The 12802-nt window shown below is 39.4% G+C and overlaps 1 protein-coding gene across 2 annotated transcripts; it reads right to left on the bottom strand.

Moving 5' to 3' along the window:
• Positions 1 to 51: 51 nt before the first annotated feature.
• On the bottom strand, positions 52 to 11112 carry LOC135583332 (protein TOPLESS-RELATED PROTEIN 2-like). Of its 2 annotated transcripts, none has more exons than XM_065147517.1 (26): positions 10756 to 11112; positions 10245 to 10608; positions 9985 to 10164; positions 9781 to 9894; positions 9513 to 9671; positions 9146 to 9326; positions 8936 to 9062; positions 8738 to 8847; positions 8495 to 8633; positions 8298 to 8404; positions 6555 to 6624; positions 6354 to 6427; positions 6197 to 6292; positions 6013 to 6108; positions 5721 to 5848; positions 5206 to 5440; positions 4944 to 5117; positions 4719 to 4826; positions 4488 to 4637; positions 3385 to 3495; positions 3126 to 3305; positions 2849 to 2977; positions 2298 to 2393; positions 1841 to 2026; positions 1165 to 1337; positions 52 to 501 (listed from the first exon to the last, which is right to left on the bottom strand). In XM_065147517.1, exons 2-26 carry the CDS (start codon positions 10322 to 10324, stop codon positions 288 to 290), a joined length of 3417 nt encoding a protein of 1138 aa, XP_065003589.1. In that variant the 5' UTR covers positions 10325 to 10608; positions 10756 to 11112; the 3' UTR covers positions 52 to 287. The 2 variants fall into 2 exon arrangements, with proteins under 2 accessions (XP_065003589.1, XP_065003590.1); XM_065147518.1 differs by having other exon boundaries at positions 10784 to 11112.
• Between the last annotated feature and the right edge of the window lie 1690 nt (positions 11113 to 12802).

The following is a 12802-nucleotide window of genomic DNA, read 5'->3' as shown; positions in this document are numbered from 1 at the left end:
CTTTTGCAGCAACTCATTTAGTTTCTATGAACACCTCAACCAGCAAAGATGTAGAGGGAAGAAAAAACTAAAAGATACCATGTTTCCAATGTCAACTATATGTACTACAGCTCACATCTAAGCCCACCCTTTTGTTGTAGCAAATAGATGAGGAGATTTTACAAGAACTACAGGCTGCCAGAAACAAAGACAACCTGTGAACCTGGAGGGTGGCTGTGGTCGGATGAACCTTTTTCCTACCAAGCTTTCTAGGTACACGCAACTATTGTGCTCTAAACCAACATGAGTCACCTAGGAGGGGGTTCGGACACCTGACTGCTGTTTGCAGGATTGGCAGCAATGGCCGGGAGAGCTCCATTTTCCTGAGGAGGGGCTACCCCCCATTTTGAGTCTGCATCCGATGGCTCCACCACATGAACTGCACCATCGGTCATCCCCAGTGCTATCTGATTTGGTTCGGATGGGTGAGCTGCGATGACCGTGGGATAAACTGCTCCGGAACTGGAGAAAGGGTCATTAAGAAAATATATATAAGTGTTTCTGATTTCTTACTTCCTACAAACATGAGACTGATAAATGCCAACGATAAGGTCGTGAAAAAGCCACCAGTCAGTAAAATTTACCAGTGATTGCTTTCTGGTGTATGGTCTTAATAGATTGTAATTTTCTGTACTTAATGCACATTTTACACAGGAAATGGCAGTAACTTGGAATAAAATTATAAAAGTCCTCCATATTACATAACTTGGGCAAAACACGCTACCCCTGATCTAAGGTTATATTACTAAAAACATAAATTGACTTGGCATGCATATAAAAAGTTGTGTCCGAGTTACAAATTTCTTAAACTACCACATTACATCCTCCCAACACATTCAGATTAATTGAAGATTGGATAGCAAATGATTTTATTGTGGTAGTTTTTGTAATCACAAAAAATCTGATCTATAGAAGGTTTATAATCTATATAAACCAGGATACATATACAAGAAGGAAATAATCAAGTAAAAATGCCATCAACATGCAAACCAATGTCTTTGAACATTTTGAGGATCACAAATCCATTTAGCTATACGAGGGATATCCTTTTCACTATCATAAATAGACACACATACTGTGGTTATGCAGAAGTTCAGACAACCAATTGCCACGAAATCAGCATACCTAGAAATGGATGAGCTTATGTAGGCAGTGGGTGCAATCCGGCAACGAAGCCTTAGGCCATCTGCTTCAAAAACACCAACTGCGCCATCACAAAATCCAGCATATACCAGTAAACCATCACAAGAATATACTGCACTTGAAATTGCTGCTGGTAGTGCATCTCTAGGTGACCACTGCATTAAAAGGAAAAAATATTTATTTAGAAGATAACAGAACCTAGAATGACCCCTGTCTGACAGAGAATAAAATAAAAATAATCAAACCATTTAGCCTCTTAATCAAGCAACATTTCAAGGACAAGCATTAGCTTAAATCGAGGTGAAAGTGCCCAGAAAATTTGGTATCCTTGTGCATTCAGCCACAGAATTTCACTGATGTTGTAAATCTTTTACCTTTTCAGATACTCAAAACTTGGTACTCGACCTGGGAATAAAGTTATAATCAAAGTTCAAATGGAGGAATCCTTTCTCAAAACATGCTTAATCTGGTATTAACGTTTCATGATCACCCTTATTCCCATCATAAGTCAGAAACCAAAGAACTAAGTCTGGAAGTGCCCTAATGTAAAGCAAGAAACAAACAAAACCAAGACTAGCCAATAGATTCAAGAAATTAGCAACAGCGGAACTAGACTTAGAAGATGTGTAACTGCAATGATCAGAGAACAAAAACTAACCGAGCGCAAACATTCAAGTTTGCTGTCATAGATCGCTAGTTGGGTCTCATGGACAACCAAGAGATGTGTTTGATCATTATGAAATTGAACTTTGGTGTCGCCGACCAATTGGGCTGCACGAGAAGTCGGTGCTTGAATAAATCGTGTTTTTTTCTTCTCCCATCCATCGATGCTCCACATGCAGAGCTGCCACAAAAGTTGGTAACCCTTTAAGAGAACATGCTGAATCTAATAATATGCTCTATCCTAGAATGTGATCCGTTCAGACAGCTGTGACTGAATTTCACATCATCCATAAGAGATAATAGTTGCATAGCTGAGAGCAAAAATCAATGTTGATTGGTCTGAAGCAAAATACTTTTCCATTTTAGTTAAAGGTCAAGTATCAAAATCCTCCATGTTAATACTAGTCTGAAGCAAAATACTGAAGCATCTATATTACAAGGTGTCTACACACCTGGGCATCAGCTCCTGAAGAGACAAGAACATTTAGTGACTGGGAAAATGCAAGGCCAGTTATCTTTTTCTGGTGACCCTTCAGCTTGGTTTTAACCTGCAAGCATGTATGAAGTGTAAGTAAAATGAAAATGGGCAACAATAATATGAAAAAAAAAAAGTTCTTATTTTCTTCCCTCACTATAAGAAGTGAGGGATATTTATTGTCTAAAAACAATTATATAATCATGGTGAACAACACTATCTTTGATCTCTATGTTATTTATCTCTCTCAAGAAGAAAGTTGGTACGTACATAAAGAGAAGACAAATCACTGAGATTAATAATGAGTTAGGTATACCATTAGATTTTGGAATGGGTGAGAAAGATGAAATAGACAGACACCAGATTCAGAGAGAAGAAAAGCACAAGAATTTTATAAAATGAAGACAAACATGTCTTCAAGCTATAGAAAACCAAAAAGGCAGTAGACATATAGGATTGAGATGAGTAATTCCAGGAACATACAAATTAAGCACACTCAACGAGCAAGTATAAAATGACACTGCTCACCTCATCTACTCGAACATTATATATCTGAATACTAGAATCTTCCATTCCAATTGCAATGATATTGTTGTCTTGAGGATGGAATGCCAAGAAAGTGGCTGCAGGCGGGGGTGCCATGAATGTCGTCATAACCTGTGAAACATTATTATTTTTAACAGACGATAGAAATTTCCATATCAGAAAGAAGCAACAGAAAGATGCTCTCCAGGCATGTTCACATTTATAAAATAGTCATTCCAAGGAACAAAATTGCACCATATCATTGGAGAAAGCCTTGTACCTTGAAAGTCATCATGTTAAATAAAGAAACCTTTCCGCCAGATGCAGACATAACATAAGAGTCATTCTTTGACAAAGCAATACATGCAGTTGCTTCTTCAGGATTGTTGTCACTTGTTTCATTAGTCATTAGAATACCATTTGATGGTTGCCACAGCTGAGGGGCAACAGATGCAGTTGACTGGAGAACCAACACAAGGAGCCATCAGAAACAAAGCTTAAAAGTAAATGCATTATTCAGACAAATGATAAATGCTGACCTTGCCAGATGGATTCCTCTCATTACGTGTCCATTTCCACAGCTTATGGATGGCATTGGAGCCAAGTGCCAACACTGCTAGCCCAGAGTTTGTATATAACAAACGAACAACCTTTATCACAAAAGATTAAATATCTACATTAAGTACATAGCAAGACATCTAAAATTCTGACAGATTAATGAGCAGGAAAAAAGTAAGCATGGTCTTTTGAGAAAAGCTTCAAGACAATAACACAAAATTTATTAGACATATAACCCTCGTATGGATAAATATGCTTTTGTATGTCCAAAAAACAATATTCCTATATACTGGCATCCATACATGAACAATCATTCTAAGTAGCAAGTCATATTCAAATAAAAGAGTAACCAACAACAGCTATATTAATAGAAAATGTATGTTGTATTTATATAACAATTTAATCTTTTAAAAGTAACCCATGAGTAACATAAACTATTCAACAGCAATCGCATTAAGCAAAGTACTAGTTCAATTAAGAACATGTTTCAAGCAGAGTGAAATTTGAGTATGTCATCCCAACAAATTGCTAACATAGTAAAGACTATCAAGGCATTTGCTATATCAGCAACAAGCATCAGATATACCATATGTAGTCTGTGAAGTTTAATCTTGACACATGCTGCGATGGGTTGGGCATGCCATATCCTGTACCAGCCCACCAGCCCATGATGATTGCAGGTTCATCCAACAAGAACCCACTCCTCCCAAAAAATAAAAATAAAAATAAAAATAATAACGATAATGATAACACACAAGCACAAAAGGTCAAAAAAAACTCTCTCTAGTGCCTTTAACATCCTAGTCAGGAAACAAGCAATATATGTGTAGCCCAAATATAATAACTTTGAGATACATATTATGTACCTAAAAGGTTGGAACTTTTGAGATTGCTTTGTACTTGATCTCTCTTATGGTTACAAATCACCACAAGAATTACGATCAATAGAAATCACCACAGAAAGAAAAAACTCATTTTGACATCTACAACTTTCATTTAATGAAAATTTTCATACTTGAATTTTCCTTTAATAGAGACACTATGAGGAATAGTCAAATAATACCTTCAATGAAAATAAACATACCTTGCTTGATGTTGTCATAGAATCTGGCAATCGTAAGGCTTTGAGATGAGCAGAATCGACAATATCAGCTAACTTCCAGTTTTTTATCTTCTCAGAATCATCTGAAATCTTTGGTTTAATGTCTAGAGTCCTGTTATTGTCCATAGCAGCCTACAGTTTGTTGTTTAATAGTTATAACCCTAATGCTTGACTTCTGATAATATAACATTTTGTAATGCATTATGAACTCACCAGGCTACTCATTGACACTACAGGTAGGGTTCGATCAGTTACTTCAATGGCAGCTGCCATAGGACTAGAAACATTTGAAACAGCTCCTAGTGAATTGACAATTGGGGGCTGCATGAAGTAGAGAATAAAAGTATTTAAGTGCATCAATCAATAAGGGGGCTATTCCTCAAGAATTTTTATAAGAGCTGACAATCTGTACTAAAGATCAATTGGCAAATATAATACCTTTACATTACCACTGATCTGTTGAGAAGAACCTCGAGGGCCTTCAAATGCCCTGCTCTCGAGCATCCTTACCAAACGTAGTCCATCAGGATTAGCTAGGATTTTAATACCATTGTCACTTGTTGTAACTGCAAGTAATGAGCCCTCATGGTTGAATCTCAGACGAGGACTTGCCTGTAGGAGAGAAGATAATAAATTCATATAAGCTGAAAGCTTCAAGTGCAGTGTATTCAAAACAAAACCAGCAAAAAAAGCTACTAACAGGCAATCCACCATCTGCATCAGTTGTAGTTAGTATATTAGTGTTGTCCATATCCCAAAACTTGATCATGAATTCATCTCCAGCAGCCAAGAAACGGTTCTTTGTTGTGTCAAATTGAACAACTCCCAATGAGCGTTTTCTAAAGCCAGAGTACGTCCTTTTAATAGCTCCTTCAGTCTCATTCCACTCAACTAAATGTGATTCACCATCTTTACTGGTTCCACAAGAAAAAAGCCTACAAGCAGATGAAAGGACAAAAAATTTTGAATGGTTAATAGTGACCTGTGATTAAGTATAGCATGGGAATTGTGAAGTAGAAACACTGGCATCTAGCATGCAGAGACAACTGTACACAAATGAACATACAAGAAACAAGAGAAAAAGACTGCTACTGACATGAAGGATGACTATCATATGTTAGCTGGACCTTACTACAGCATCCAGTTGTTTCAAACTTTCCAAAGAATATTTACATCAATGCATATTCCAGATTTTGTTCGTTGGAGACATTTTACCTTGTTCCGTCTGCACTGTATGCCATTGTTGTGCACCAACGCCCAGGAGCATCATAGTCAACTCTAGATCCCAAACAATCATAGAGCCATGCTTTAATTTTTCCATCAATGGCAGTGGAAAAGATAAACTGCAAAGTGAAAGTTCATCAAAATAGCTGATTGAATGAGTTGTTAACAGCAATCTCCCAACATGAACAACAAACGATGAAGTAATGCTAAAGAACCAAATCCACATGTAAAAGATGAATTAGCGGTCATTGAAATCTTTGTATTTTGATGGATAAGGTCCAACCTGGATAGACTCCTTATAGTGTGGGCAAACAGAATACACAGGAGTTTCATGGCCCTCAAATGTGTAGTGCTTCTGTCCTGTCGTTGCATCCCATACCTGACATTCATGTAATCAAGATTGTGAATTCTGCATTTTGCCATAGTGCTCTAAATTTTTTTAAAAAAACATATCCTCTGGTCCTCACTTTAATTGTCTTGTCATCCCCACATGTGATTATTGACAAACTCTTGTTGGGATGGGAGAAGGCAATGTCATTAACACCACCAGCATGAGCATCAATCTATACAAAAACCCCAGTCAGACACCAGTATATGTATGCCAACAAAACATCTTTAATTTACCTCCAACTGCTGCCTCAACTCTCCGCTAACATTAAAAGCATATGTTTGAACAATATGCTTTGAGAAAGCAACACCTATAAGACATCATAAAGGAGAAGTAACATTTAGTGTGAAGAAGACAAATAACATATCACAAAACCCAAATCTGTTCACATAGGAATAGAATTAAATGGACAAAAGATGTAGGTTTGTTTGCTATACCAAATATTGATCCATCAGGACTCCATAAGCATCGATTAACAGATATGGTAGCATCTTTCATTAATGCAGCCTGCACAATAAACAAACAGGGATTTACTTTGAATTTTACATTATCTAAATCATACAAAAATATTACTAACAATAATCTGCTGTTCAAACTACTTGGGAGATACATGGATTTTTTTCCCACCATTGTACAATCAAATCACTATTTATTGGTTTTAGTAGATTTTTCTGGGTCTAACTTTCCTCACACCGTAAATCCTAATCAACTGATCTTATTCACATAGGCATTTATATGTCTCCCTTGAACATACTCATAATATTGAATTTTCCCTCATTTCATTCTTTCCTGCAGTAACTCCTAATTATTTGTGGATAACTGCATTTCTAATTTTTTACTTTGCTAGTAGTTTTGCACGTCCATATCAATGTTCTCATTTTTTTTCTTTTAATATTTTCATGTTGACAAACCTAAATGTCCAACAAGTAAATCACAAAAGCACACTAGAATTTACAGGTCTCTTAAACCATTTTCATTTTTAAACAAAGTCGTAAATGAAAGAAAACACAATTTATAAACTCAATTCAATGCTGATTTCAACAAAACTTGCTTGGCTGATATGGTAGTAGTATATCAGACGGTATATTGAACCACAGCAATTGACATCACTGAAAAGAATAAAGAACAAATATCCATCAGTATTGAGTCATATGATTTGACCAATCTCTGGTCATACAGTAAAATACCAATCAATATGTACCAGTCCAACTGATATTTGAAACCTTGACAGAAAACCCTCAAATTTCCTCTCCAATTTAATTGCCTCATTTTTACACTTAAAATGTCTTCATCGATCTTTTCTTCCTATTGAACAAGATCCAAGAAACATAAAACTTGTAGAAATTATTAATTTAACCGTACTCTGCATTTCTCTCTTAATATAGCTAAAATTACATTTCATATACTTGATTTACTCCTACTTAGTCCAAAAGCTTTAATTTCTAACGTTTGCCTCCATTAATCAATTTAGAAGTAATCTCAAATAAAATCGAATCAAGACAATATCAAAGTCATGACAAGAGCTGATTTTTTTTGCAAAGTCTAATAATTGTAGGAAACACCTTATACACATCTCCTATAATCCTAACAGTACTAATAATTTGAACAGATACATTTAAATCACATTAATATAACTATTAGTATATACAAATCTTTTTAAAAATCCATCATAACAAATCTTTTAAACTCTATCATATAATTTTCCTAAAGCAGTAGAGATCATTTGCATATAATTCATATTGTGATATTTCTCCATCAATTGTCTTAATAAATAAAAAATATCTATAGTTTATCTTCCAATTAACAAACCATATTGATCCTCATAACTCATCTCATATCGTAGTCTTCCTTCCCTTCAATCATGCGCTCAATAGTTTAATAGTATAATTCATTAGTTTCATTTCCCTATAATTAGAGAAACATTGATTATATGTCTAATTCTTATATATACCGGAAATCTTCTCGGTGCATTAGGTTTTTTAGATTTTTAAAAATATTAAATAACCTAGCCAAGCAAACTATCACTAACCTTGTGAACTTCTCCAAACTTCAATAAAATACCATCATGTCCATGCTCTTAATAATTCTCAACCTTTCAAAGCTTCCCTTGACCAATTTAAATTTTACATTGTTGTAGTAATAATAAGAAAACTAAGACAAGTTCCAACCTAGGAAAGTACCTGCAGAGGCATACAAGTTCCAATGTCCCAGACCTTAAAAGTTCTATGCACCATCCTTTCTCGAGACCCAACTTCCCATATGCCAATATCACCAACATTTGTTCCAACTATAAAAAAATTCAATAGAATACAGGTGAGACAAATTTATATAGATTAAAAACCAAATATTTGCTGAATAAAATAGTCCAGACACATACCAAGAAGAATTGTTTGATGCACAGGGTGGAAGTCTAAGCTCATGACGTTTGACCCCTGATTAAGTGTTCGTACAACACTTTTTGGAATATCATCTTGGGAGTAAATATTCGGTGGATGAGTTGCACTAGAGAATGACACCTGCCAAAAATCATTTTGTTTATTTGAGTATAACAAGCTTAATTGATTCGATCTAAAGACACTGGCCAACAACTAGGTACTAAATATTGTTGCTTCTTCCACACCTCATCTGATTGACCCATACGCATTCTCTTCATCAAGTGTTCGGAGTCTGCTGTTTGGTAATCCATACCAGGTGCACTTGTAGGAGTCCTTGGGTGTTTCAGAAAAGCAGCTACGGAAACAGAACAAGGAAGCGAATCAACAACATATTGAAAATCCATCAAGCCATCAAGAAGTTATGCATTTAAACGAGGCAATACCTGTATTTGGAGGTTGCACAAGCCCCGGGGGGGCTTGCGCCACAGCAGCATGTGGTAGTTGTGGGTTAGCATTTGTCATCCATCCTGCAATGGCACTTGCAGGTGGAGAGACAACTGGTTGGAATGGCTGCATAGGGAAGGAGTTGATACTAGTATGAAAATAACAACAATAAGGGAGGAGGGGGAGACAAGGAGTTGAATACCACTTACACTATGAGCACCCATTGGCGGAAATCCCCCAGATTTAGGAATGGCCCCAACAAGTGGTCCGTTGGTAGGTGGTGGTGCACGAGCTCCATTGGCAGAAGCAGCACAAGAGTGGTCAGTAAAAAGTGTTTTGATATCAGGATTAGGACGTGGATTCTTGCAAAGTTGATGCTGCCAATTAAGACTAAAGATGAGGAGATAATTAGTATGTTAACGTCAGTAAGTATTCCAACAAAGCTGGAAAAGAATGATGCAAAATTCCTATGGTGCTTCCAGAGATATGATAAATCCACTATTCTTAGCGATCCAATTACTAACAAAATACATGAGCATATAATTAATACGGAGAATGGGCATAAGAAATGTTTACCTTTGATTGATTAATGTCCGGAGCCTAGAAGATTTGAATGGCGGAAAATTCAACTTATCACGGAATAACGGATTAGCTTCAATAAGTTTCTTAAGTTCCATTAGCATTATATTTCTGGCCGATTTAGTGTCCCCGTACTTAGATAGTTGTTCGTTTTGCCTGCACAGGATTTCAAAAATTAAAGTAACTTGTACATCATTTTCTTCATAAAAAAAGAGTAGCTCACAGATCATGCACATCACAGACATTAGAGTCTACAGTAACTTGCCTAAAATTCTCCAGGGTAAGCAGCTGGGTGATCTCCTTGAATAGCTCCTCATTGAAAGAAGCAAAAACTTTGAGATCCTTCACGAGTATCTCAACAGCCTTTGCCCTGTCATGCCTGAAAGCAACCACAAGAGTGGATTTACAAGAAAGAAAAGGGTGAACGAAATTTTAAATGAACTTGAAAAAAGGAAAATAAAAATCCCACCTATCTAATGCTTCCAGGTATTTCTGCTTCCTAATTTCAAAGAATATTTTCATGGAATAGCGATTGTCTTCAACCTTGGTGAAACCACCAAGATATCGTTCGACGTCGTCCCATTCCCCTGCCTGAACAAGATCCTCAAAATGCTTCATATTGAAGTAAAAGCCTGACTCTTGTTCCAACCTATATTCAACAAGATGCTCAAGTAAACAGGAGAAGCTATATTAAGAGTGATAAGGTTCAACGGAGGTAAGGCAACTTACTTATGAACGGTTTCCTTGAATTTTTCCTCGTCCAGGAACTGCAATATCAGGAAAACCAATTCCCTGCTCAAGGAAGACATGGTTCCCGGAATCCCTAAACGCTCCAGCGCAAAGATTTAAAATCGAAACAAGGAGACACGGTCTGAAATCCCGAACTACACACTTCTTTCGCTTTCCAATACTTTCTCCACCAACCGAAAACTTCAGATATATCTGTTCTCCTTCTCCGATCACTGCTCAAAAGATCGAACTAGGTTGCGGATTTTCCGCTGAACGAGCTAAAATAATCAGAAAGATCACTCCAAAATGCATCAAAATATAAGCTTTCCCCGTTTGAAACGTCGGTAGCGCTTGACGAACAGATCTGAGATCGTAAAAAAGGAATACGTTAACCACCAAAATCAACCAAAGATAAATCCAACAGCTAAAAGCACAACAAAGCCCGACTACCCACGAAAATAACCCCACAAAAAAGTAATCCCCTTTTAATCCAACCAAACTGGAAACCCACCATGAAACGCAACAAAACGGAAGGATACCGCTATTGGACCGCCATTAACGCAAAGGAAGCAAGCCGCACGAGCGATCCAGAGCTGATCCGCACCGCGACGAGCTCCGTTCACCAATCCCCACGAATCAACCCTCGATCTGGAGCTCGGTTCCTCGGGAACCAAATAAAACCAGAAATCTCCAAAAATAAGAAGGAATTCCCAGCCAAGAGATCGACGCCTCCCTCTCGATATCCAAAACTCAAGGCTCGGCCCCTCTCTCCTGCCACCACCTCTTTCTTCTCCCGTCTCTTTTCGCCTCTCCAGCCGCCGTGTTCTTTTTCTCCTCTTTCTCTATCTATCTCAATCTCTTTCTCGCCTTTTATAACCTAAAGAGGCTTCCACCCGCACACCTCCTCCTCTTTTATAGTGAACAAACCCTGGCGATCAGGTTGCTCCGAGATCAGTAAAATACCCCCGTCTTCCTCCAAAATTACCGCTTTACCAGCCTCACGTCACGTCACTGACCCAGCGTACGGGCCAGCGAGGGCATTCAAGTAAAACTGTAAGTTCACCCGTCACGTCCGGAGGGGCAAACTGGGAACGTGAAAGCGTCAGTTTCGAGGGGACCGTGGGCATAACTGTCATTTCGTTACGGGACAACATTAATGCCATTCCATCACCGCCTCACGGTAGACTGCCACCTCATCCATCCTCGTACTTATTAACGCACCCTCAGATTTTTTTTTCCCAAATATTAGGCCAATTTGGAATATCAGCACGTGATAAACTCACCCCCATATTTCTCGTTAATGTCTCAGTTTAATTCGTCTCCGTGCGTTCGACCTATAGCAGCCAACGTAAAAAGATGGGGTGAGCGTAGTCCCACGTCACGTCAGTCCGTCAGGTCGTCGCTTTCTGGTGTAGTGCGCGGTAGCTGTCGAATCCCCAGATATAAGCGGAACAAGTTATAATTCTGAGAAGGCGATGCTCTTATCCGGCAAGGTACTTATCTCTTTCCACTTTTGAATGGGCGCTGGGAGTGAGGCGTGAGGGGAGGTTCACCGCGGAACGGGCAACTGCGTGAGCACCAGCCGGATCTTCCCACGTGTCCTTCGTGCGTTGGTTCCTGCATCACGTGCCACTGAGTCTAGCACGTGCGGATGAGCGGGAGAGGCAGGTAAGGATTCCTTTTGCTCCCGCTTTTTCTTTTTGCGCCCCGAAATAAAAAGAGGTTTTCCAAATTTACCCGCGGAACTAACTCGCGGTTTTCATTGGCGGAACTCTCGGGACCACCAGACAGATATCCGGTAGACGAAACAGTAATGTCCGAACGGGTAGGGAACTTTTTTACGGAAAGTCATTGCTGGGGCTGAGGTGACGCTTTTGTCCCTTCCATTTTGATGCGGGAACAAACGGGTCAAAAACCAACGCATCGGATAGCTTTGCAGGGCACGGCGCGTCGACCAGATCCAATATACGCACCGAGGCGTTTATCGGATCATAGCCTTTCGTTTCGCGGGCCCCGCCCCATCGCATGGCTGGCGCCAGTGGGTACATTCACCTAACGATGTTCCCCATGGCAGGAGACCAATTATTTCGCCGTGGGACCCACGCTTTAGTGGACATCACGTGCGTCGGCACGGCCGGGCCCTTACGGGAGACACCGGAGACATTCGACGTCGCCCCGCCGGTCTACCGCCATCGCGATTGGGGGATAACGACGTGCGAGCCGTGGTGGGACCCGCGCCGGGGCAGAAGCCCACTCGATGAGTCGACACGTACGCGACGATCCCGTGGGCGACGCGCTGTACCGCTTTGCTTGATGGAACCATCGACAACCCGAAACAAAAAAAGGACGCGGTGGCTACTAACTCAGGCATAATGCGCCACATTCGACGGTTCCAGGCGGCCCACGTCGCCTTTCGTCCCCCCACCCGAAACGACCCCCCACTTTACCCACCTCGCATGCGTCGAGTCAGCACCGATGGCCCCCACGGCTCGTCCAATCGTATACAAGGTAAAGAGAAAGATGGAGACCCGCGAGTGCCTTCAAAAACACAAAGGTGG

Source organism: Musa acuminata, chromosome BXJ3-4 (genome assembly GCF_036884655.1).
Source record: "Musa acuminata AAA Group cultivar baxijiao chromosome BXJ3-4, Cavendish_Baxijiao_AAA, whole genome shotgun sequence".
NCBI lineage: Eukaryota > Viridiplantae > Streptophyta > Magnoliopsida > Zingiberales > Musaceae > Musa > Musa acuminata.
Note: the sequence above shows the minus strand (reverse complement) of the source record. Positions and strands in the feature narration are given on the sequence as shown.